Raw genomic sequence first — 22,403 nt, 5'->3', positions numbered from 1 at the left:
TACTACCATTATTCCCACAGTTAAAATGTCCAGCACCATATTTGTTATTATTTTAAATGTCAAAGAGTTCTCGGATGCTTCTTCAGCTAGCTAAATGACAGCTTTGTAATGCAATGTGAAGTCAGGTCTCAGCTCACTCTTGCAGAACTCTCCCAACCTGCTGATCAAGGCAGGCCCCTCTGAGGAGACTTCATCCCGGATACCCCCAGAAGGTCCAGGCTCAGTCTATGCTATGGAATAATGATGAGGGACACATGAGCTCCGAGACTAACTTTGCTGTATGTTCCCCTCAGATACTTCATTATATGTTGTACTCTGTGGGACTGACTATATATACTCTTGCATCCAAGACAATAATTCTGTTCACTTGTGCTGTTTTGTAGGGAATTTGTTTCTTTCAAAGCCCATTTATGCTCTTATCATTGACAGTGCTATTAGGACTAAAAGGCAAGTGGTCCATGAGCTACTTTTCTCACTTCTGTGACCAAGTGCATGATAAGAATCAACTTAAGAGGGGTTCTTTAGGCTTCTGGTTTAACAGTTAGGGAAGGCAAGGTGTCAAGTACATGAGGCACCTGGTATAAGTACTCAGGAAGCAGACAGCAGACAAGAAGTAAGGCCCAGCTATAAGCAAAACCTGAAGGTCACTCAGTGGCCAATTTCCTCCAATGAAGCTCCACCTCATCGAGGTTCCACAACACTCTAAAAAATGCCACAAGCTAGAAACTAAGCGTTCCACCACACCAGTCTACATGCTGTGGATAGCGCTCTGTGTAAAAAAAAAAAAAAAAAAAATGCTAATTGGCCAGTAGCCAGGCAAGAAGTATAGGCAGGACAAGCAGAGAAGAGAGAACAGGAAGGCGGAGGCAGAGAGAGCTGCCAGCCACTGCCATGACAAGCGAGATGTAAGGTACAGGTAAGCCACAAGCCATGTAGCAAATTATAGATGAATAGAAATGGTCTAAATATAAGAGTAAGAGCTAGACAATGGCAGGCCTGAGCTAATGGCCAAGCAGTTTAAATAATATAAGCATCTGTGTGTTCATTTTATAAGTGGGCTACTGGACTGCTGGGGCTTAGTGGGACCTGGAGAAAAGCTCTCCAGTTACATACAGAGGACATTTTACAATTTAACTAGACCATTCTGCTCCATTCTCCCATAGGTTCAGGGTCATCTTTGAGACTTGAGGAAATACCTTAACTGTGAACCCCTGTACAATCAAAAAGCAAGTTAAATGCCTTCAACATTTAACATGGCACAGAGTAACTATTCTCATTTCTAAAAGGAAGAGCAGGGACATAGAAAAGAAAGTTCATATAAAAGCAAGACCAAAGCCCAGGAGTGCAAACACCAAATCTTAGAGCTTTGTGTCCAGCATCTGGAACTCTTGATGGAATTGTCAGTGGTCCAAAGGGCTTAGGTAGCCCCATCTCTCCTGCTTTATTACCAGTAGCACACATAGCCTCTCTCCTGCTGCAGGCTTTGCTGTGGAGAAATCTTATGGTTCTGGCATCTCCCACATGAGGTTTTCTTTGTAACCCAATCTTCAACTTCACAGCCTCATCATTACCTTCTCAGGTGCCTTATTGCAGTGTTTTCCAACCATGGGATACATTTTCTGGCCTCAGTAGCCTTCAGAAACCTTGGCACAAGTTTTGTCAACTCTCCTATTCTTGCATCTTCCGCGCCTATACAAGCAGTACCACATAGTGCTGCCAAGCTCTCAACCAGCTCAAGAGGAAGCCTTGCCCTCTTTGAAGACAGCTGTATCAGCTTTTGTATTGTGACCTTAGAAAAACACATCAATGTTGTTTCGGGGGAGACAATGCCTTCAGCAGTATTCTCAGTTTAGACTTTAGTCTTAAGAATGAATTTCCATTTTCACAAGATGGAGACTACAGTGGGTAGAGTCTCACCAGGTCACCTTTTCTCTTGTCTCTGTACAGAGCAGACGATTTTTCTTTAATGGTACTAATCTCTAATGACTATACTTGCCTCATCAGCCATAGCCTTGCATACAACTTTAAGCACAACTGGATATTTTTATACCTTTCTGATCCACTTGTTGTTCTCTACTGAAGACCTGCTTAAGAGCAGCAAGTGATAACCGTAGCACAGCATGAATACCTGGGCAATTTTCTGCCAAACAATTTAGTCTGTTAATTTCAAAGTTAGGTGCTCTGAAGTTCTCAGGACATAGGCAGGCCGAATGGAACCAACTTCTTTGGCAGAATATGAAATAAATTGTCTCTAGCCCAGCTCCCAATAGAATCCTTGTTCCCCTCTGAAACCTCAGGAGTTGGTCCTCTACTTCCATATTTCTTTCAGCATTCCAGTCTGCTGAATTCCCATGAGGATAAACAGTAAAGCTTTGTTTACAGGATTAGATCTTCTTTCTAGTCCTCTTCTAAACTCTTCCACATTCCTCCCACAAACCTGTTCCAAAGGCCAAGAGCCATATGGTCAAGCTTGTCACAGTGACAGCCTTATTTCTCCACAAAAACTTCTGTATTAGTTATTTTTTCTCACATTGTGAACCAGATAAGAATCAGTTTCAGGGGAAGGGTTATTTTGACCTTCAACAAGGGATGTAGTCCATATGACAGGGAAGGCATGGTAGCAAGAGTATAAGGCAGCAGGTCACCCTGCATTGGTTGTCAGGAAGCAGAGAGTAGCAGGAAGTGGGACTTGGCTCTAAAACCTCAAGATCCATCTCCAGTAATCAGTTTGCTCTAGAGGCTTCACTTCCTACATGTTCCACAATCTTCTAAAAAATAGTGTCATCATCTGGGGACCACACATTCAAATACATGAGCTTATGAGAAAGAATTTAATCTCAATTTACAAAAAGAAGACCATTAATTAAAAGACTTCATTTAAGTAGAAAGACTAATCTGCAGCCTAGAATGAGGTGCTACTTGCAACTTAATTTGTCAAGATATATGGGACATGGCACAGTATATTAACATATGCACACCACAGAGTTAGAGTCAAAACGTATCTACCCATTGTGGTAGAAAAATGTTCTTTTTATACATTTATATGTTTTATATTGCTGTACATGAAGGGACATAAAGAGACCTTCAGTGATCCCAAAGGATATGTAAGACAAACCAAGATGGAAACCAAGTATAAATCTGCCCTTTGTTGTTCACTAGAAGATGATACATAGCATCTCTTCTGGCCAAAAGAAAGGTTTACTAAAGACTAAAATGCAAAACAGGCTGGAGAGAATAGAGTATGATCAGTGCCTGCGTCACCTGGCAGCAAAAAGGCAGACCCACTGGCAGCAAAGACTGGGCTTTGTGGACAATATTTTTTTTTCCTGATGATTTTCCACTTTTCTCTCAAATTGTTTTCAATAATTATTTTGTACTCCAAGGCTCGTTAGTGTGTGGGGGCTTTATACTAGTCACCATCCTATCTAAACAAAAACTCATCACCTCTAAAGATAGCGTTTCCAAGCCGTGCTTATCTGAAGTGAAGAGCGGCAGAGCAGCCACCGCTGCTTCTGTCTTCAGTGCCAGAAGGGAGCTGGGTGGGCTTGGGAGTGGTGATGCTGGGGTGGGGGTGGGGCAAAACAGCACTGCTGGGGTGGGGGGGGGGCAAAAATGGAGAGTCCCATTGTGGAGCTGTCAGCAGGGTTTCCTTGATCTTTACAGCCGGAGTTATCTCCTCATTCAAGGAGACAGGGAAGAGAGCTGAATAAAACTGACCAGACAACTACTGCAGAAGTGCTTAACATGGTGTCCATTCAGCACCTCATTTACACAAGATCCATTAATGATATGCTGAGTATCATCATGGAACCCAACTGCAATGTATTAAAGGGATACCCAAAGGAAGGGTTTTGCCAGTAAGACTTTAGAATTCCTTATGTTATTATTTAAAGACAATCTTTTAATTAAGATGGTTATCAAAGCAGTTTTCAGATACAAATTAAGGGGGAAAACAGTAATTCCATATCTAAGAAGGAGCAGAGAGATGATGCATAGAAAAGGAATCTATTCAAAAGCATGCAATGCGTGTGCTACTGAGTGAAGATGCATTATGTTTTAGGCACATATCAAAGAAGAATAATAGGGACACTGCTAATCAACTCACTTAATGAGTGTATATTTACATAATCTTGATGACAGGTAGTTGTAAGGTACTGAGATACAAAAATAAAAAGAAAGATATAAACCTAATTATCAAAGGAAATAAAAAGATTACCACAAAGAATATAGGAATAGACAGTGAAGAGAAGAAGAAACTTCACGTAGGAAGAAATGATGAGAGACATGCATATAAGATAGAACTAAATAAAGTATTTCTATGACTGAGCAACCAGGTGCACAAAAGCCAAAGACCCATGGTGAATTGAAATGGGAAATATAATCTGTAAGATTCTAGTGTTTTTTTTATAAACTGAATGAAATTACATCCTTATTCTCTAGTAGCAGAAAAATTATAATTGCTATATTATAGTACCTGACATGTGCTCTGTCCTTTACCTTCAGTAAAATAGGTGAGTTAAATTATATATTCATTTGGGGGCAAAGTCTGTATGCATGTGGGAGTCCTTAAAATTCTCAAAGTTCAAACAATAGCAGAGAGTCAGTGTTCACAAAGATACTTAAGTTATTATAGGAGGCAAATACTTAATGACTTTGCAATTTATGTTTACTAAGGAGTGGAAGGAGATTCAGGAGTCACGTTCAACACTTCATTTAATTGAAGAAGCAAGTAAGGCATACAGAATTTAAGAAGCTCCTACCATTTCCTTCACTCAACTAATACAATCGCCTTCAGATATTGTATATGTATAAATTTGAAAATAATAAATATTATATTTTTTTAAAGTATTATTTTTAATTTCCTTTTGTTGTTTTTTCGAGACAGGGTTTGTCTGTGTTGTTTTGGCGCCTGTCCTTGATCTTGTTCTATAGACCAGGCTGGCCTGGAACTCAAAGAAATCCACCTGGCTCTGCCTCCCCAGTGCTGGAATTAAAGGTGTGGGCCACCACCACCTGGCTTATTTTTAATTTCCAACAGATTAAAGAGTTGATAACACAAAACAATGCTTAAAGGGGTCAGGTAAGTCCATGGAGGCTTCAGAACCTATGACACAGCAACTTTTTAAATTGTGTGTGTGCGCGTGTGTGTGAGAGAGAGGGAGGGAGGGAGGGAGGGAGGGAGGGAGGGAGGGAGGGAGGGAGGGAGATGAGCACATGTGGCAGTCAGAAGATAACTTACAGGAGTTTGTTTTCTCCTTCTATATGTGGGTTCCAGGAATCAATCTGGTGGGAAGGTTTGATGGCTAGCGCCTTTACTGCTGAGCCTGCTCACTGGTCCTGACTCAGCACCTTTAAGCAATTGCCTAAATTACTCTAAGTGCAAAAATTCTGACATGGTAATCTTGTATTAAGAATTCTGCTGTATTATAGAGATTGAGGCTTTGTGAGTCTAATAAAAGGCTTATCTCAGATGTTAAAATCACCTGGAGGTCTTAGGAAAATACATTCTGGCTCTAATATGCAGCATTTGATGAAACAGGCCTATGAATTTGTATTCTTAAAATATTGCAAGGTGCTGGCTGGTGTAGCAGAGACCCTGGAACCACATTTTGGGAAAATGCTGCTTCAGGAGATAGAACATACTTGTCCCACCCCACAGTTGAATTATAAAAAACATTTATCTATGTTAGTAATTAGGACACGCTTCCCAAATCCACAGCCAATTCTTACCTTTCTGAGAAGTTAAGCATTTGCTTTAATTTGTTTAATTGTGCTTATTTTTAGATTGTACTTTCTTGGAATTTTTTGCGATCACAAGGCCCCACTTGCCTTCTTTTGTTTTCTTCTACAGAGTGTGTGTTAGAGAGGTCCCTCAGTAATGAAGAAGCCATAGGTGGGAATCCTTCCACAGAACTGCATCTCCACCTCTCCCTAACACTGGCACCCATGCTTTCCACCTGAGAGCAAACATTCTGCTGGAACTTTCCACATTGAGCAGTAGTCCCTTTGTCATGCATACAATGTCCTGGGGAATATTTAAGTAGGAAGGAAGGCATGTTGGTACTCTGAGCACATTTGGACATCCAGAATTGATTCTGCACTCTTCCCTTTACACAGAGCAATGTGCAAAATGTCAGGGTTCCAATATTCATTTCTACCCTGATTATAATCCTTTCTTTCTAAAAACTGAAGCATATGCATATGCATATGCATGAAGTACATGAGAATTTGGAACAGAAGCTCTGCGACCTTGGACTGGCCTGTGTAGCTATTTATTCTGCTTAACTCATTATTGAATTTTCAGGTCAAATGAATGTTTTCTCAGTGCCATAAGACCAGAAATGGGCTACTGATAGAAAAACCCTGGAGGATAAAGGTTGAAGCTTCTAACTATCATCCAAAGGACCAGAGGTGAGCTCACTTTAAATTCAAGTCTCAGGGAACTGAGATATTTCTGCTGTTTATCATCTTGCCAGATCACAATTAAGAGTTCTTCAATTAATTGGAACATTTCTGAAGAACTTATCCATTATCTACTCTAATGTACAATCTCTTGGGGCACTGGGCATTAGTACAAGACACTACAGTACAACCATATCTTTCAGGGGAATTCACAGGCTTACAAAAATGAAAATACCCAAATCTGGGCCCTCGAGGAAAAAATGAACCTTGGATTTAAGCTTCAGTGTCAACCTCCGCACGTCCTCCTCCACTCCTTACCAATTCTTCTTCTCCAATGCTGATTCTAAATAGAACACAAGCATCTTCACACGTCCTTTCCTCTATCCCTCCACTCCTCTGGTATCATGTCTTCTTTGCACTACTTAGAACTGCTTTTTAATGTTTGAGTATAGGTTATTTCTTGAATGGAACTCTGGGTTTCTTATTTAATTCCATGCAGATGGGATCATATGAAAGTATCATCATCATAACTATGTGAAACTTTAAGGATTTCTAACCTCCCCTGGTAAATATATTGCAAGGTCCCCCCCCAACACCCATATTTGGAACTGAAGGATTCAACTATAAAATTCCCTGAGTAGGTCTTATTCTATTTTTATATACTTGCTGAAAGTATAAGTTCTACAAATTTAGTGATATTTAAGTACTCCCAAAATCTTTACTTTCAATTTACAAAATAGTAAACACCAAAGTATAATGTGATACAATATAAAAAGGTTAAAAACTCTATACAAGAGTTAATAAACTCCAAAAATGCAAATATTTTACACACATATCTATAAGTGCCGCATATACATTATATATAAGTAGTTATGGGCAATGGGAATGGCTAATTCTATCAGCAATACGCATATCTCCGATAAACCTTTTGGCTGTATATCACTGTGCAAAGTTGCAACGGTTAGTTCTAATAAATTTATGACTGTCAACTTGCTTTCTGCAATGTCATGAACAAACAGGAGAATTTGCCATTATCTTTCTATAACAGTAGAGAAGAATAACAGTGATAGCAGAGTAGGTTACCCAGTATTTTCCTTAGGAGCTTTCCAAATACTAAGAGAAATGAAATTCTAAGACTGTTTCATTCTGAGAATGACCTCAAAAGAATACTGTGTGAAAGGGATGGTGCTCTATGGAAAAGACTGCTCCCCCCTTATTTCAGCAGACACAGTAAAGATGCTTGACAGGAAATAAAAACAATACAATAAAGGAAACATCATGTGCATGTTACTAGCTGAATGAGCTTAGTAGTGTGATCATTGGGAAGATGGAGGAAACTCACAGGCCATAAATCCGTGTCTTCAAAATTACTTCCCTTCAAACTTTAAACCTTGGAAATTTTTTTCAGGTGGGGTAGGTTTTAGTACATCATGTAAGGACTGTTAAATTATTATTTTTAAAAGAGCTCTGCTACTTAGACCAATATAGTAAACCGAAAAGTAAAGAACCAGTGACAGTTACACAGTATTTTAATGTTGCATTAACGTTACCAGAAATATGGTTCTATATATGCCTTCTACAACATTTTGGGAAATTGAAACATTCACACAGAAATGAGATACACCATCATGAATCTCTAAGTGTGGATCCCATGGATGAAGGAACCACCAACCACATGTTATAGAGCTATGCTGGTAGACTGTTCTTAGCCAAAAATTCACCAGGCTTTTGGTCCAATCTGGCCTATCTAAATGACTGAGCAAAACTAAAACTCTTTTGATGTTTAGAAATAAAGTTACCTACAGGAAAGATGAGAAATATCTAAGGTCCCCCAAAAATATTCTATAGAAAAGAAACTGAAGGCTTTTAGTAAACACCCGTGAAAACAAAACTGGAAAGAATGGACAATGTGCTGGGCAGTGGTGGTGCACACCTGTAATCCCAGCACCCGGGAGGCAGAGCCAGGTGGATCTTTGTGAGTTCGAGGCCAGCCTGAGCTACTAAGTGAGTTCCAGGAAAGGCGCAAAGCTACACATAGAAACCCTGCCTCAAAAAACAAAACAAAACAAAACAATAGAAAGAATAGACAATGCTCCTGAAATGTTTCCTTTCTATTTCATTTCTACAAAGAAATTTTGTTTCTGTGTTCTATAATCTTTGGGCTCAGTTACTTTGCTAAAAATGTTGCATGGGTCATTATTTTCATTTATATTCCTTACAATTTTTATGTTCTTTAAAAATAGTATGACTATATAACCTTCAAAAAAGATCCAGGCTGACATGTGAACTTTACATATCTCATAAAAACTTATCTCTAACTTGTTTTTTCTTATGAAACAGAATAGGACAAATCAGTGGTCTGAGAAGATAACTGAAATCCAAAGTTTTCTCAAATATGTTTTTAAAGCTTTAATCACTTTGGAAGCAAATCAGGTCATGTTTTTCTTCTTAAATATTTTGTCTGTTTTAAGAATAATAATTTGATTCAAATCTGCTGATTAAAACCTGCTAGGAAGAAAAATTACCAACAGTGATGTACCACATTATTTCCTTCTCAAACATTCCATCAGAAGCAATCACTACATAATTGTATCTCAGAAACAGTTATGCATCAGCAAGTTTTCCATCCATGATTGAGAAATCAGAAAAATAAGCCTGATAATTTGGAGAGTAACTAAATGTAGATATTTGTATGTTTCATGTAGGGTTGACTTCCTCATGTAAGGTGTCTGCCTCTCTCTCTGCCCCAGCCATATTTTTAAGCATTACACTTCCAAATCTTTCTACCTGTTGTATTTAGTAATCACCATTTAATGAAAAACATAATAATTTAGTTTAGCAAAGATCTGCCTGCTATTGTTCTCCTCTCAAACAAATATCAAGTTTTATTCTGACTTACTTCTTTTTCTGCATCTTCGAGTTTCTTTTTCTTACTCTCGGGCATTAAATCATCAAGCCAGCTGAGTTCCCGTTTGGTAAACAAGAAGTCCATCAACTTTCTCACAAATACCAGGGCTAACACCTGAAGACAATAATAAAATAGTTGAAAATGTAAACAAGCAAACAAAAATGAAAGGAAGAGTAGATATAGATGAGTTTGTATTAGGACTGATATTAAACTGAAAATTGAAAACCCATGTGTATAAAACACAGCCTCATCTTTCTTTCTCTTTATTTCCTTTTCTTCTGAAATTGCCAGGGTGGCATCTAAGGTTTTATTCAATGTTGAAGTAATCTCAAAGAAAAATTGTAAACTATGAAATATATTTAATTATGCTTCCCTAAATGTATAATTAAAAGCTTGAACTAGAATAAGTGAACATTAGAAGACTGTTACATATGCTAATAATTTTTGAATTATGTATAGTCATTCAAATTCACTATACTTTTAAATGCATTTAAAATTTGTCTGAAACATCCAATTAAATTTTATCTTAAAAAATTCCCCTAATTTTTCATATACTAATATATCTCAATGCTATTTTTTAATTTCCATTTTCTATCCTGTTTTCCATTAACCACTACATTATGAATGACCAAAACAAACCCTGATATTAAATCAGCAAAATGCAAAATATTTTTCAAACCCTATTTTAGTGCCCAAGTTTACACTAGATTTTCTAGTAACTGTTCAAAGTGATTCAAGACGACTCTATTGTTGCAGTTTTAGTTCATGAGTTTCCCAAAAACCAGCGAAAGAGGAAGGGTTGAGAGAAGTTTCATACCATCATAGGGAAGACAATAGCAGCTCTTGAAACTTTGATTATCCACAAAAGGCCAAGACAACTCATCTGAATGATTGTGAAGAGATGGACTTTCCGGAGTGGTACATGCCTTAGATATATAAAATCTGGTTGATGTTTGGCTGGCATCCAGAAGAGCTTTATTCTATCAAATAACTAAAAGATTAAACAGACTATATTGCATTTAAGAACAAGACAACAATAACCGTAGGACAATTAAATATTTAGTATGTTCCAAAGTATTAGGTTCAAATGACACAGTAACAAAACTTGCAGGACATTGAAATTGACATACAGTTTGGACTTCTATTTATTGAATAGTATACTATATTTCCTATAATATTGTAACAGGATGTCATTTAATAGGGTTTGCATATACATTTTGCTACCTTGAGAACTAGCACTATGGCAGACAAAATCACATTCTGTCAGCTTATCATATCATAATCTTTCTCTTTTGTCCCCAAATACTGTTCTTCTAGGCCTCCCATGCTCGGTGTGCTTTTTTTCTCTTCTGGAATGTGCCATCCACCCGCATGGCTTTGGCTTTCACATGCTAAGTACTCCCAGATCTAGCTCTCTGCTTCAGCTTCCTCCAAGTACCACACAAACTCAGTTGCTGTGAAGAGTGCCTTGGATTCCTCCTTACTGAACCCTGCTGTTTTGGATTTGCCATTTTGATCTCCAACAAAGTTTTGATGTTGTCTTTAGAAACACATACATCTTACATAAAGATTTGGCCTACATATGTTTTTGTTACCAAAGTGTTTTATTATATTTTATACTTGAGGGTTGGGAAGATAGTTTAGTCAGCACAGAGCCTTTAGTGCAAGCCTGAGGACCTGATTTCAGGTGTCCAGCATGCACATAAAAGATGGACACAGTTTACCCTATCCCAGAAATCCCAGGTCTGGTGGGGCCTGAGACAGACAGATCCCTGGAGCTCCTTGGCCAGCCATGCTAGCAAAGCTGTGAGCTCCTGATTCACTGAGAAACCTTGCCTCACAAAACAAGCATCAGGTGACTGAGGAGATGCTCAGGGTTGACTTAGGCCCTCCACAGGCATGCACACATATACATATGTACCTGTGCATACATGGGTATATGCAACTGCATCCATACCTGTACATATAACATATATCAATGCAGATTCATACAGAAATGCAAACTATCTTATTTGGGTCAATTTAATAGATGGATCCAATGTAATCAGTGAATTACCTCTATTTCAACTTTGTCATAATGATAGATAAAATAACTTAAAATTTATAAGCTACATTTTTCATAGACTCTTACTTTAACACGTTTTATTGAATAATTAATTTTACTACATATTAGTTGTATTTTGTGTGAGCCACTTGTTTCATCTTTAGGCCAAATTTTGTTATTTATAATTCCTTCAGTGAGAGGTGGTTATTTAGAAAACAATAGTTTTTATCACCATCAGTAACTATTCTAATTCATAAATTTTTATAATATAACCTATGCATTTTCAAAGCTACTTATCAACAAATACTTCAAACTTTACTGTGAAGATTAACAGGTATCCATAGAGTCAGGGTTAGGGTATCCTGTCTTCTCAAAATCCAATTTGAGATGGGACAGGTGTGAGAGAGCATCAAACTCAGTACAAAGCCGTCTTCCTTTGGGTGCGCTCTGTCTTCTGTGTGGCACAACTATTCCTTAGTTATGTAAACTATACTCAAATGCCCACTACTCCATCCACTAATACTCATTCATAATCTTCCAAAGTTATTTGCTGAAACCCATGACAGAGCTGACTGCTAACCTCATTCTTGGCTCACCTCGTGTGTGCGTGTGTGTGCGTGTGTGTGCGTGTGTGTGCGTGTGTGTGTGTGTGTGTGTGTGTGTATCTTTTCTACTTCATAACTATATCTTAAATTTAGGAATCATAAAGCAGATACAATTTTGTATATGATGGAAGAATAGAGAATAAAATCATTTAGCTTACAACTGAATGTCTGTTCCTATAGAATGTTCCCCACCCATCATTATCCATTTAGGGAGCTATGTTGTTGCATAAGTGTGCTTCAGTGAGTGGGCGCTTCAATTGTTATTGTTTAAGTGGCACATTTGCTTCACTTTGGATCCCTGCAATGTTGGAATGAATATAGATGTGGTTATATATTTGAATACAGAAACAGCATTCATGAGAACATTGTGATCTGTTTTTTCTGCCATATTTCACAGTAAGAAGCCTACATAGTAAGTTCTTTAATAGTGCCAAAAAGCCAGGTGACATAAAGAGTCCTCCAATTTGCTTGGTAACAAAGTAGCATGCTCCTTAGGATATCTACCATAGACGGCTAATGTGCTTGCCGAGCACTGCTCCAGGAATAACGAGCGTGATAAATATATTTGAAGTTTTGCATTTGGCTTTCATCATGTCCCAATAGCAACATGTAATATTTCCCCATCCAGTCAGCTTCAATTCCCAATAGGAATTTTAACTGTTCACTTAAATTTCCACCAATTCTGTTTTTCAGTGTGAGACCTGTCAAAGCGTGCCTAGGCTTTCTATTTCATTAATGTGATTTAAAACTCACGGAATTTGACTTGAGAATTTTGATGTTCTCCTTAATCTCATTTGAAAGGATCACATCCCAAGTAATTCTAAAACTTGACATTTTGTTTAATTCTAAACCACGTGGGTAAGAAAAAATATCATTTGAATAGAATTAGAAGAAAATCTGCCGGGATCTACCCACAACTATTTCACTTTGTTTTTCAAATTCCTGCTGCTCTATTTATATGAGCCCGAGGCCTAATAATAAATGCTTTCCGCTTACAGACAAAATCACTACTCATTGAAACTTTTGCCAAAGGCAAAAAAAAAATCAAAAATCAAAAACAAATGAAAACACTAAACTAATTCTATTATAATGTATTTCATACATGATACTTTAAATGAGCACATTAAATCTTTGAGTAAAATTTTAAAACACAACAGTTCCCAATCAAGCCCTCCCTTCCTTGAGGTATAGAGCCTCTACAATTGTGGATTTCAGTGTCTTACAATGGCCTCACTTTGAAGCTTTGCCCTGGTTCTGGCAGCCCACACTGTTTCTAGGGCTGGACGCTGCTTCTCTCAAAGACAGAAGGTCAGTTTCCTCAGGGATGAGACCTCGGGCTTCTTGTGTCTCAACCAGGATCTAATCCCCCCTTATGTTTTCATCAGCAGTTAGAGTAGCCACACAATAGCAAAAGCTGCACTTCACATTATTTTTAGTTTTTAAAAAATCTATGCAATAAACAAACCTCAATGTAGGCTCTTAGGAAGAAAACAAAGTGCTCTGGCTAAAGAGTATCGCCATAAACAAAGACAATTCAAAGCTACATTTAAGTAGAAATCTGTATTCATTTCTGAAGGTTGCAGACCAAATTACTACAGCATTTTGGTTTAATGGAATAAAAACGTATTGTCCGGTTGTAGAGATCAAAAGTCAGAAATCAAGATTTTGGCTGGACTACAATCCCTCTGTGATCCCAAGGAGAGAATGTCTTTCCATTTCCTGAAGTTCTTCATGGTTTCCTGTGTTCTTACCTCACAGCAGCAAAACTCCAATGTCTACTTCATCCTCCATGGCCCTCCTCTCTCCATCCTGCATGGCCCTCCTTCCTCCATCCTGCACTGTCCTCTTCTCTCCATCCTGCATGGCCCTCCTCCCTCCATCCTGCATGGCCCTCCTCCCTCCATCCTGAATGGCCCTCTTCTCTCCATCCTGAATGGCCCTCCTCCCTCCATCATGCATGGCTATCCTCTGTCCATCCGCCATGGCCCTCTTCCCTCCATCCTGCATGGCTTTCCTCCCTCCATCCTGCATGACTCTCTTCCTCCATCCTGCTTGGCCCTCCTCCCTCCATTCTGCATGGTCCTCTTCCCTACATCCTGCATGGCCCTCCTCCCTCCATCCTACACAATCCTCTTCTCTCCATCCTGCATGGCCCTCCTTCCTCCATCATGAATGGTACTCTTCCCTCCATCCTGCATGGCCCTCCTCCCTCCATCCTTCATGGCCCTCCTCCCTCCATCCTGAATGGTCCTCTTTCCTCTATCCTGCATGGCCCTCTTCCCTCCATCCTCCATGGCTCTCCTCCCTCCATCCTATATGGCCCTCCTCCCTCCATCCTGCATGGTTCTTTACCCTACATCCTTCATGGTACTCTTCCTTACATCCTGCATGTCTCTCCTCCCTCCATCCTGTATGGTCCTCTTTCTTCCATCCTGCACTGTCCTCTTCCCTCTATCCTGCATGGCTCTCTTCCCTCCGTCCTGCCATGGTCACATTACCTATGTCTTTTTGTCCTGCTCAGATATGGTCAGAGTCTTAAGTGTTCCCCACAGGCTTATGTTTTGAACACTTGATCTCCAGTGGTGGCACTGATTTGGGAGGCTATGGAACCTCAGTCAAGTGGTATGGGCTAGCAAAAGTCTGTCCCTGGGGGCCAGGCCTCTGAAGGTTATAGCCAGCTAATAGTTCAAGTCACACACTGTCTGCTTCCTGCCTTGCTGCCTTGTGACTGACCATTACCACATGTTCCCACTACTGTAGACAGAACTACTCTTCCAGGGCTTCCCTGTTATGATGGCCTGAAATCCCTTGAAGCCATGAGCCAAAATGTTTCTTTTGCATAAGGTATTTTTTCTATTATTGCAGATAGAGTCCATAAACATGGCTTGATAATTAGTAAAGATTGCATTTATATATATCTTGAAATGAACTTAATTTGTTTTCTAAAAGGGTGATGAAAACTCAACTTTTTTCAGTGTTAATATGTTTATGGTAAACAGCAGATCAGCTGGCAAAGTGCCTGCCATCCAGGCATGAAGACTAAAGTTAGATCCTCAGAGCTCACCTAATAAAGACAGTCATGGTGGTGCTTGATTATAACCACAATGCTGAGGAAACAGGTTTAGGGACATCTCTAGGTCCACTGGTCAGTCACTCTAACCTAGGCAGGGAATAGCAGGGCTGTCCTCTGGCCTCCATACATATATGCATTCTCCTTCAAACACACACACACACACACACACACACACACACACACACACACACACACACACACAGACATTTAAGGTCATCCATCTTAGGGCTGGCTATAAACGAGAAAGTGCCCACTCAGCAGGGAATCTTCTTTAGCATCTACAGTTCTGGCTACTTTCATAAGATTGACATATGATCAGAAAGCTCTGCTCAGATGATTAAGATGATGGCTGCTGTCTCATGCCTCAATATCTGTACTTTAGGTTACAACAGACACGCCTATAAGAGTAAAGTAATTTACCTGAATTCCCTTGAGAGACGAAGCCCCCATATAAAGAAACACTCCATACAACACTGGCATGGGGATAAACTGTAAAAGAACAATTAGAAAACGGGAGGCATTATTTTCCAGCATGTGGTCATTCAGTTTTGTAGTTACCACAGTTGGGGGAACAGGGGAAATTAAAAACATTCTGGAAGCAAGTATAGTACAGAATCGCTTCCAATTAGTTTCAGACTCTACCTCAGCATTTTTTAATCTGTATAGCATTAAGCAGTTACATAACCTGCTCAAACCTTAGATTCTCAATCTCTAAAGAGATGATAATGATAGTGCAGCTATAAGTGTTAAACCTATCCTAAAAACCACATGATTCCAAAGAGATAGCACTATAAACCATTATTGTGTCACAACAAATATTGAGTATTAGCCCTTAAAAGACAGTTTACATTCTATTTTGAAATATTTGGATTAAAGGTAAAGAATGATTTTTACTTTTACAATGTGGTCCTTAATTATGGCAGATGTTTGTTAGCATGTGGATTGCTCAAATTTTTTTTATTAGGTTAGCTCATTTTATCTAGTATCCTATTACTTATATAACAGAAACACAATTTTTCAGTGATTAGAAACAAGAAGATACAGAAAAATTCAACATTTCAATTAATATTGATATTTAAGCAATCAAAATGAACGATAATGAATAATGTCGCTAACATGCTGCAAGAATGTCTGCCAGATTTGTATCACAAAACAATCCCTCTTTACTGCTATTCAAAATTAATTTAAAATGTGAAAATTTCTTATATGCGATGATGATTTACATGCAGCATTTGTGTGGGGCCTTCAAAATAAAAAGCTGTCTGTGTGACCATGGTATAGTCATTGTCTGGTCTGCATCACTGACTTATAGTAAATAACATTCAATCTACAGACTAACAAAATAATAGAACCTTTAACCTGGGCTGTACTACAGTGAATTCAGTCACTAGCCACTTAGAAAATGTGAACTTTTCCCATTGCTTGAAAATTACAAATCAAAATTGTTACTGTCTTGAAGTATTACAAAATTATACTTTCAAGTACTTAAGGATTCTAAAACACAGGGCCAAATTTCATTCACCCTTGAAGGAGAATTATTAAAATTAAAATATATATATATCACTTTTTATCTCATGCCATGCAATATTTACAAATTTATGTCTATATTAAAATGCTATCTTAAACATATTCTTCCATAAGGAATACTTTCATTACCTTCAGAATACTGGTCATAAAAACTGATGAGCCCATAAGAATAAAAATCATGAGCCCAGTCACTCTCTGTTCCCTGATGCCGAGAAACTTGGGTTGTTCTCCTGGAGCAGAGCATTCTGATTCCAGCTTCAGGCTGTTGACATGAGTGATAGAGAGGACTGTGGCAGCCACAAACCATGGCAGGCCCATAATGGAGCACACCCCAAGCATAATGGCCACCATTAGCAGATCCAGGTGATAGCCACAACCTTTCTGTTAAAGAAACAAAAGAAAGATAAGGAAACTGTGTCAGCAACACAGCTACTGACAGCTTGGTCGTGAACAGAAACCATTGGGAAACAATACTGAGAGTCCCTCCATGGCAGATGCCCTGAACTAAGATCCTAAGTACTGCTTCTAGCAGCCCTTTCTCCTTTTTGGTGAGTGATGTTTTATTGGAAAGAATAATATCATAGGGCCTAATCTCCCTTATTTATTCTCACTTTTATCTCAGTACATTATGATCTTATTCTCATTTTGTTCCCTTCTCAACAGCCAAAGAATCCAGCCATCCCTTCAACCAACAGTGTTTTCTGCCTCTTCTGAAATTCCACTCCACTCTCATTGCCCTGCACTTAAGTGCAGGCAGGAAATTAAGTGAGGAAAAGTAGGTGCCAGGGTGAGATCTCGAGGAAGAACTCAAAAGACACCTGAGAGCGCTGTTAGCCTCTCCCACTGTGCCGTGTAGCTATAGCAAGTGTAAAATATCCAAAGGTAGCAAAACTCTTGATTGACATTGTGTTCTAGTTGTTACTTTTATTTATTTATTTTTTTAGTACTACTTCATGAAAACCCATGTAATATAGTTCTGGAAACGCACTACTGGGAAGAAATGATAGCAAGCATGGGGCCTGCATGGGTCCACACCAGGTTCTCTGCATATGTGTTATGGCTGTTAGCTTGTTTTTGTGAGATTCCTGAGAGTGGGAGCAGGTGAATCTCTGACTCGGTTGCCTGCTCTTGGGACTCCTTTTCTCCTATTGGGTTGTCTTGTTCAGCTTCGATATAAGAGCTCTCGTTTTGTCATAATGTATCTTGCTTTGTCCTGTTTGGTTGTTGTCTCTTGAAGGCTTGCTCTTTTCTGAGGAGGAAATGGAGGAGATGTGTATGGTTCCATAGGAGAGGAGAGATGGGAGGGGGCTGGGAGGAGTGGAGATAGGGGAAACTGTGGTCTGATGTATTCTATGAGAGAAGAAACTATTTCAATTAAAAAATAAAATTAACCACCACCACAGCAAAAAAACAAATCCCAGGCCTTTTCCTATCTGAGAGAACTTGATAACGATAATAAGGGGCATTTGTTAAGTTGTAGTAATTAAATTATTTAATTCTAGAAATCATTGAGAACGATGTGCACTGTATCATAAACACTAAGTGCATTTAAGGTTCTACTGCAATAAAACCAAGTTATTTAAGGTCAGATAACATCAAATTACTTCTCTGTATTTCCCATAGATTCTTAGCATAATTATTAACTCATAAGAAACAATCAATAGAAGTTATAGATTGAATTATTTGATACGGTGTCTTATTATATAGCCTAAGTGTCCTGCAGTTCATTATATAGACAAGCCTGGCCTTGAACTTGTAGGCAATCCTCTGCCTCCTGACTTTTATAAGGAAACGTGTATTCTTGAAGCACACCTTAAAATTCAATGTAATGACTGTAATTGTGGAATAGATAGAGTAGCTACATTTGGCCTGATCGAGAGGATAAAATACCAGAGAATATCCAGAAAATGGGAAACCATCCTTGTGACAACATAACCAAAATGCATAAGAAAAAGCCTTTGTCAAAACATTTTGTAAGCTCTAGTTTCATAGCAGAAAACTCAAGTCCTTAGAAAGCAATGCCTGAAGCAGTTACAGGTGTGTTTTGTCTTAGGGACTGACTGCAAATTAGGATAAGAATTAGAATCTACCCCAATCCCTGCATCTGAGGGGATCCTGTACAATTGTGTCACTGGAACTGTTTTAAAGTTGTGATATTACCAAAAGTGATGGGGTTGGTTATGAGAAGTGCTGGGGGCCACAGATGAACATCAAAAGAGAAAAGATGATAGAGCCCTTGAGAGTTGAGGGGTTTTAAATTTTATTTTTATTATTTTAGCAGATTCTTAACTTTCTAAGCATCCACATCCACTAAATTTACTAACATGAAGAAAGCCTTCCTCATAACAATGATTTCCTTTAGCTCTTATTAGTTTTTAAAAAATTTAATATAAAGATGAACAGTGGAATTGTGGATTTCTGGAAGTGGGCAAGATAATTCTTTCAGAGAGAGTAATTTTTTTAAATGAATACATAATTTTCCTTAATTATCTTGTACAATAAGACTAATTTGACTTAATGGAACTAAAGCAGTTCTGACATTTCCACTCATTAATCAGCATCCTTCTTGCCTTTCTTTTAAAATGCTTTTAAAAACTTGTTTGTTACAAACAAATTATTAGTCAATTAGGCATGCCAGCCAAAAGGAAGTATTCCTTTGTCAGAGAGCGAACTCTGCACCTTGTAACATATTTTGGTAGTTTGTTTTTTTTTTTTCAAAAATAAAGACAGAACTGTAGCTTTTATTCTCACATTCATCCTTGAATCATGGGAAATGGACATATGGGAGGAAAAGGGAGCATAGCAACAGGTGATGCTACACCAGACCCCACTAAAACCAACATGCATCAAGACAAGAGGCCAGCCAAGGGGACCATCTGATGCCCAGATGCCACCGCTGAAAAAAATCATCTCAGAGCTTGGCAGCGATTCCCTGCATCTGTCAAGTTAACCACATAAAAGACTATAGATTGACATGAAGAACCAGGCTGACAAAGAGGGCAAAAAAGAACATATCAAATGCCATAATCATCAAGGGAATGTGGTGCCAAGTGAATGTTGCAAATGCATTCATTTACTCTAGTGATCTGGGATTGTATTGCTGTTTATTAAAAATGATGTCAAAAGAAGCCTGAACTGTCTGCGGAAACATGTAGAAAATCCCAGAGCTGTATCTTAACAGAAACTTTCTTTTCTACAAAATAAAGTCTCTCTTTATTTCCACTTTTACAGAGCATGCTCTAAACAAAACAAAGCTTTTGTTTTTAATGCCTTCAAAAAGGATTCAGTTAAACTATGCCCCACTCCATCTCTAAAAGGAAAAAAAAAAGTTAGAGTATGGATTTAATTGTGCATCTATATAATATATAATAATTTTCCTGGTCATATTTTGATATTTGTGGCTGGTTTCATGTTTGTGTGACACAAAGACCAGTGCGGGTGAATCGAGTGTTGCTAATTTTATGCTCCCTAATTCTCAGGTATAGTAGATTACTTAACCAATGTGTGGGGTTTTTGTCTCTGGAGCTCAACACTTTATTGTGTATATACTACCAGAGATTATTGTAAAAACACTTTCTTGTTGTCATGAAAAATATTATGTAAAAGAAAATGAGTGGTTCTGGCAACGAGGTGAGGAAGTCAACCAGATCTATAATACATTGAGAAGAGACAGAAAATGGTATGAATTGTGAGGTGACCTGAGGAGATGGTGTGCATTCAGATATATTTTGTGAAGACTACAAAGTGCCTGACACAGAAATGAGAGAACATGATTCACAGAACAATTTCAGACAATGTTGTAACCAGAGCAACAATGAACTTTCAATTAAACAAATTAGTAAAATCTCGAGTGTAGTTAGCTTGTGATTTGGGGATCTAACCAGGAAACATCTTTTCATGAACATGAAGCTCAAACCAAAGCCAGGAAACTTTGAAAAAATTTCCAGTGTAGCAACAGGCAGTTTGAATAAGCATGGTATCAACTTTTATTCTTAGTAAGCAGTGTTCTAAGAAGTAATATTTTGTTGTTGTCAAGAGGAAAACCAACAACAGATAATATTATAGTGGAACTTATAGGAGGAAAAGGCTATATGCAAAAAAATAAGTTTTTATTGTTGTTAAATTATGACTAGACTGGAGGGAACCTGCTTTGAAAATGTCTATATCCAACATGAGCGCAGAGTACTCAGACATACACACACTCAAATGCATAAGTATGTAAATATAACCTGCTGGTTCTATTTAGTGTTGCTTGTGTTCATGACTTCGGTGCTAATCTTTGGTACTGGATAATCAGTGAGGGGCTCATCCCTGGGAACAACCAATTCGCCCTCTCTCAGCAGCCACTAGTTGCCTGTCATTCTTTGTCTAGTAGTGGGATTTCCTCCTTTCACATCAACTTGTCTACTGGTTTTATCCTTGTTGAGGTTTCGTATCTATACATTCACAGCAGACTTCCTGTTCCTCTGGCTCCTACCATCTTCTGCCCCACCTTCCTCTATTGATTCTCATTATTTTTAGCCATTCAATATTTTATTGGTTTAACATTTATATAAATGATAATATTTATATTGCATACAAGTTGAATGGCAATGAAAATCTTTAATTACAGTTACAAAACAGCAGGCTAAAATACATTAAATAAAATCTATTTATTTTAAAAAGTTATTAGAAATCTGCAATAATGCTCAAAGATGTCAATTATGATCTATAGTATTTATGGCTAAGGTTTCTCTTTGTTTCAGGCATTACAAACAAATAATATTTTTAAATGATATAATTCAGTGAAACACACCCAAAGACATGGTCCCTTATAATAATGAACATACTTGGTGTTAAATAAAGGGAAGAAGAATCCCAAACCCAGGCAGGTTGGTAAGTAAACACTTCATCAAAATTGAACATTTCATTAAATCAGTGTTAAGCATGCTAAAGTTAGAACTGATGTTTCCCCTGAAGGTAAGGTTTCAGACTCTGGAGGTTAGCCAAATGTTACAAGCAAATTTCCATACCACTGTAAGACAAAGTGTCCCGGAAAACAATAAAAGCTATGAACCTGAAAACAGTATTTTATACTGGATAAGTGAACTCAATTCCAACAAAATCTATGACCATCAATTCCTATCAGCTAAATAAGAATTATTTATATTACAATGGATGTTAAAACACACCTTAAGTTTATGCTCTTTTCTGTTGATGATGACAGCTGTAATCTGTTGGTCCATGAAAATCAGAATTGTACAAAGCAAAGCTGGGATAATAGCAGCTATAATTGTCCACCATGGGTTTGGACCTAAAGGTGTAACAAACCAGCCACGGTCATCTCTCGTAGGCTGAGAAAAAAATTAAGCATACATATTAGAACCTAGATTGATAAATACCTAATCAAACTATGTCATACAGATATAAACAGGGAATTATTAATTATAAAATGTTTGACTGAGCATTCAATAATAATGAACTCATGGAGCATTACATCATTAAGGACATGATCCAAAGTGTGTTATCTTTGAACTCATTTTTCCCCTCAGCACTGTAAAGATGAAATTAGACATAAAATGCTATAGTAAATTGTCTAAGCTCTAGGGCCAGTAATTAACTGAGGTCAAATCTGAACTCCAGCAGGCTAATTAAAAACATATTCTCTATCAATACCTGTATTAAATACTACCAACAGTTACCATTTACTGATGACAAATGTAATTTTGTCTACATTTAAAACTGCACATTGAATACTATGCTAGAAACAAGATAAGAGATAAATAAGACAGAATTTTCTTTTAGTTTAGAATCACAAGCAGAAACATAAACAATGTTTTGATATAATAGAGTAACTTATTTTAG

General features: G+C 38.0%; 1 protein-coding gene across 6 annotated transcripts in view; it reads right to left on the bottom strand.

The window, feature by feature from the left end:
- Positions 1 to 22,403, bottom strand: part of Slc4a10 (solute carrier family 4 member 10) — a 276,084-nt gene that overhangs the window by 14,233 nt on the left and 239,448 nt on the right. For all 6 annotated transcript variants that reach the window (XM_036185514.1, XM_036185518.1, XM_036185516.1 and 3 more), the window contains 5 exons: positions 21,731 to 21,892; positions 16,689 to 16,940; positions 15,453 to 15,521; positions 10,128 to 10,301; positions 9,302 to 9,424 (listed from right to left, as the gene is read on the bottom strand). In XM_036185514.1, coding sequence (XP_036041407.1) covers positions 9,302 to 9,424; positions 10,128 to 10,301; positions 15,453 to 15,521; positions 16,689 to 16,940; positions 21,731 to 21,892 — 780 coding nt within the window. The remainder of the gene's footprint in view (positions 1 to 9,301; positions 9,425 to 10,127; positions 10,302 to 15,452; positions 15,522 to 16,688; positions 16,941 to 21,730; positions 21,893 to 22,403) is intronic.

The sequence above is a fragment of the Onychomys torridus genome, chromosome 4 (genome assembly GCF_903995425.1).
Source record: "Onychomys torridus chromosome 4, mOncTor1.1, whole genome shotgun sequence".
Lineage (NCBI taxonomy): Eukaryota > Metazoa > Chordata > Mammalia > Rodentia > Cricetidae > Onychomys > Onychomys torridus.
Note: the sequence above shows the minus strand (reverse complement) of the source record. Positions and strands in the feature narration are given on the sequence as shown.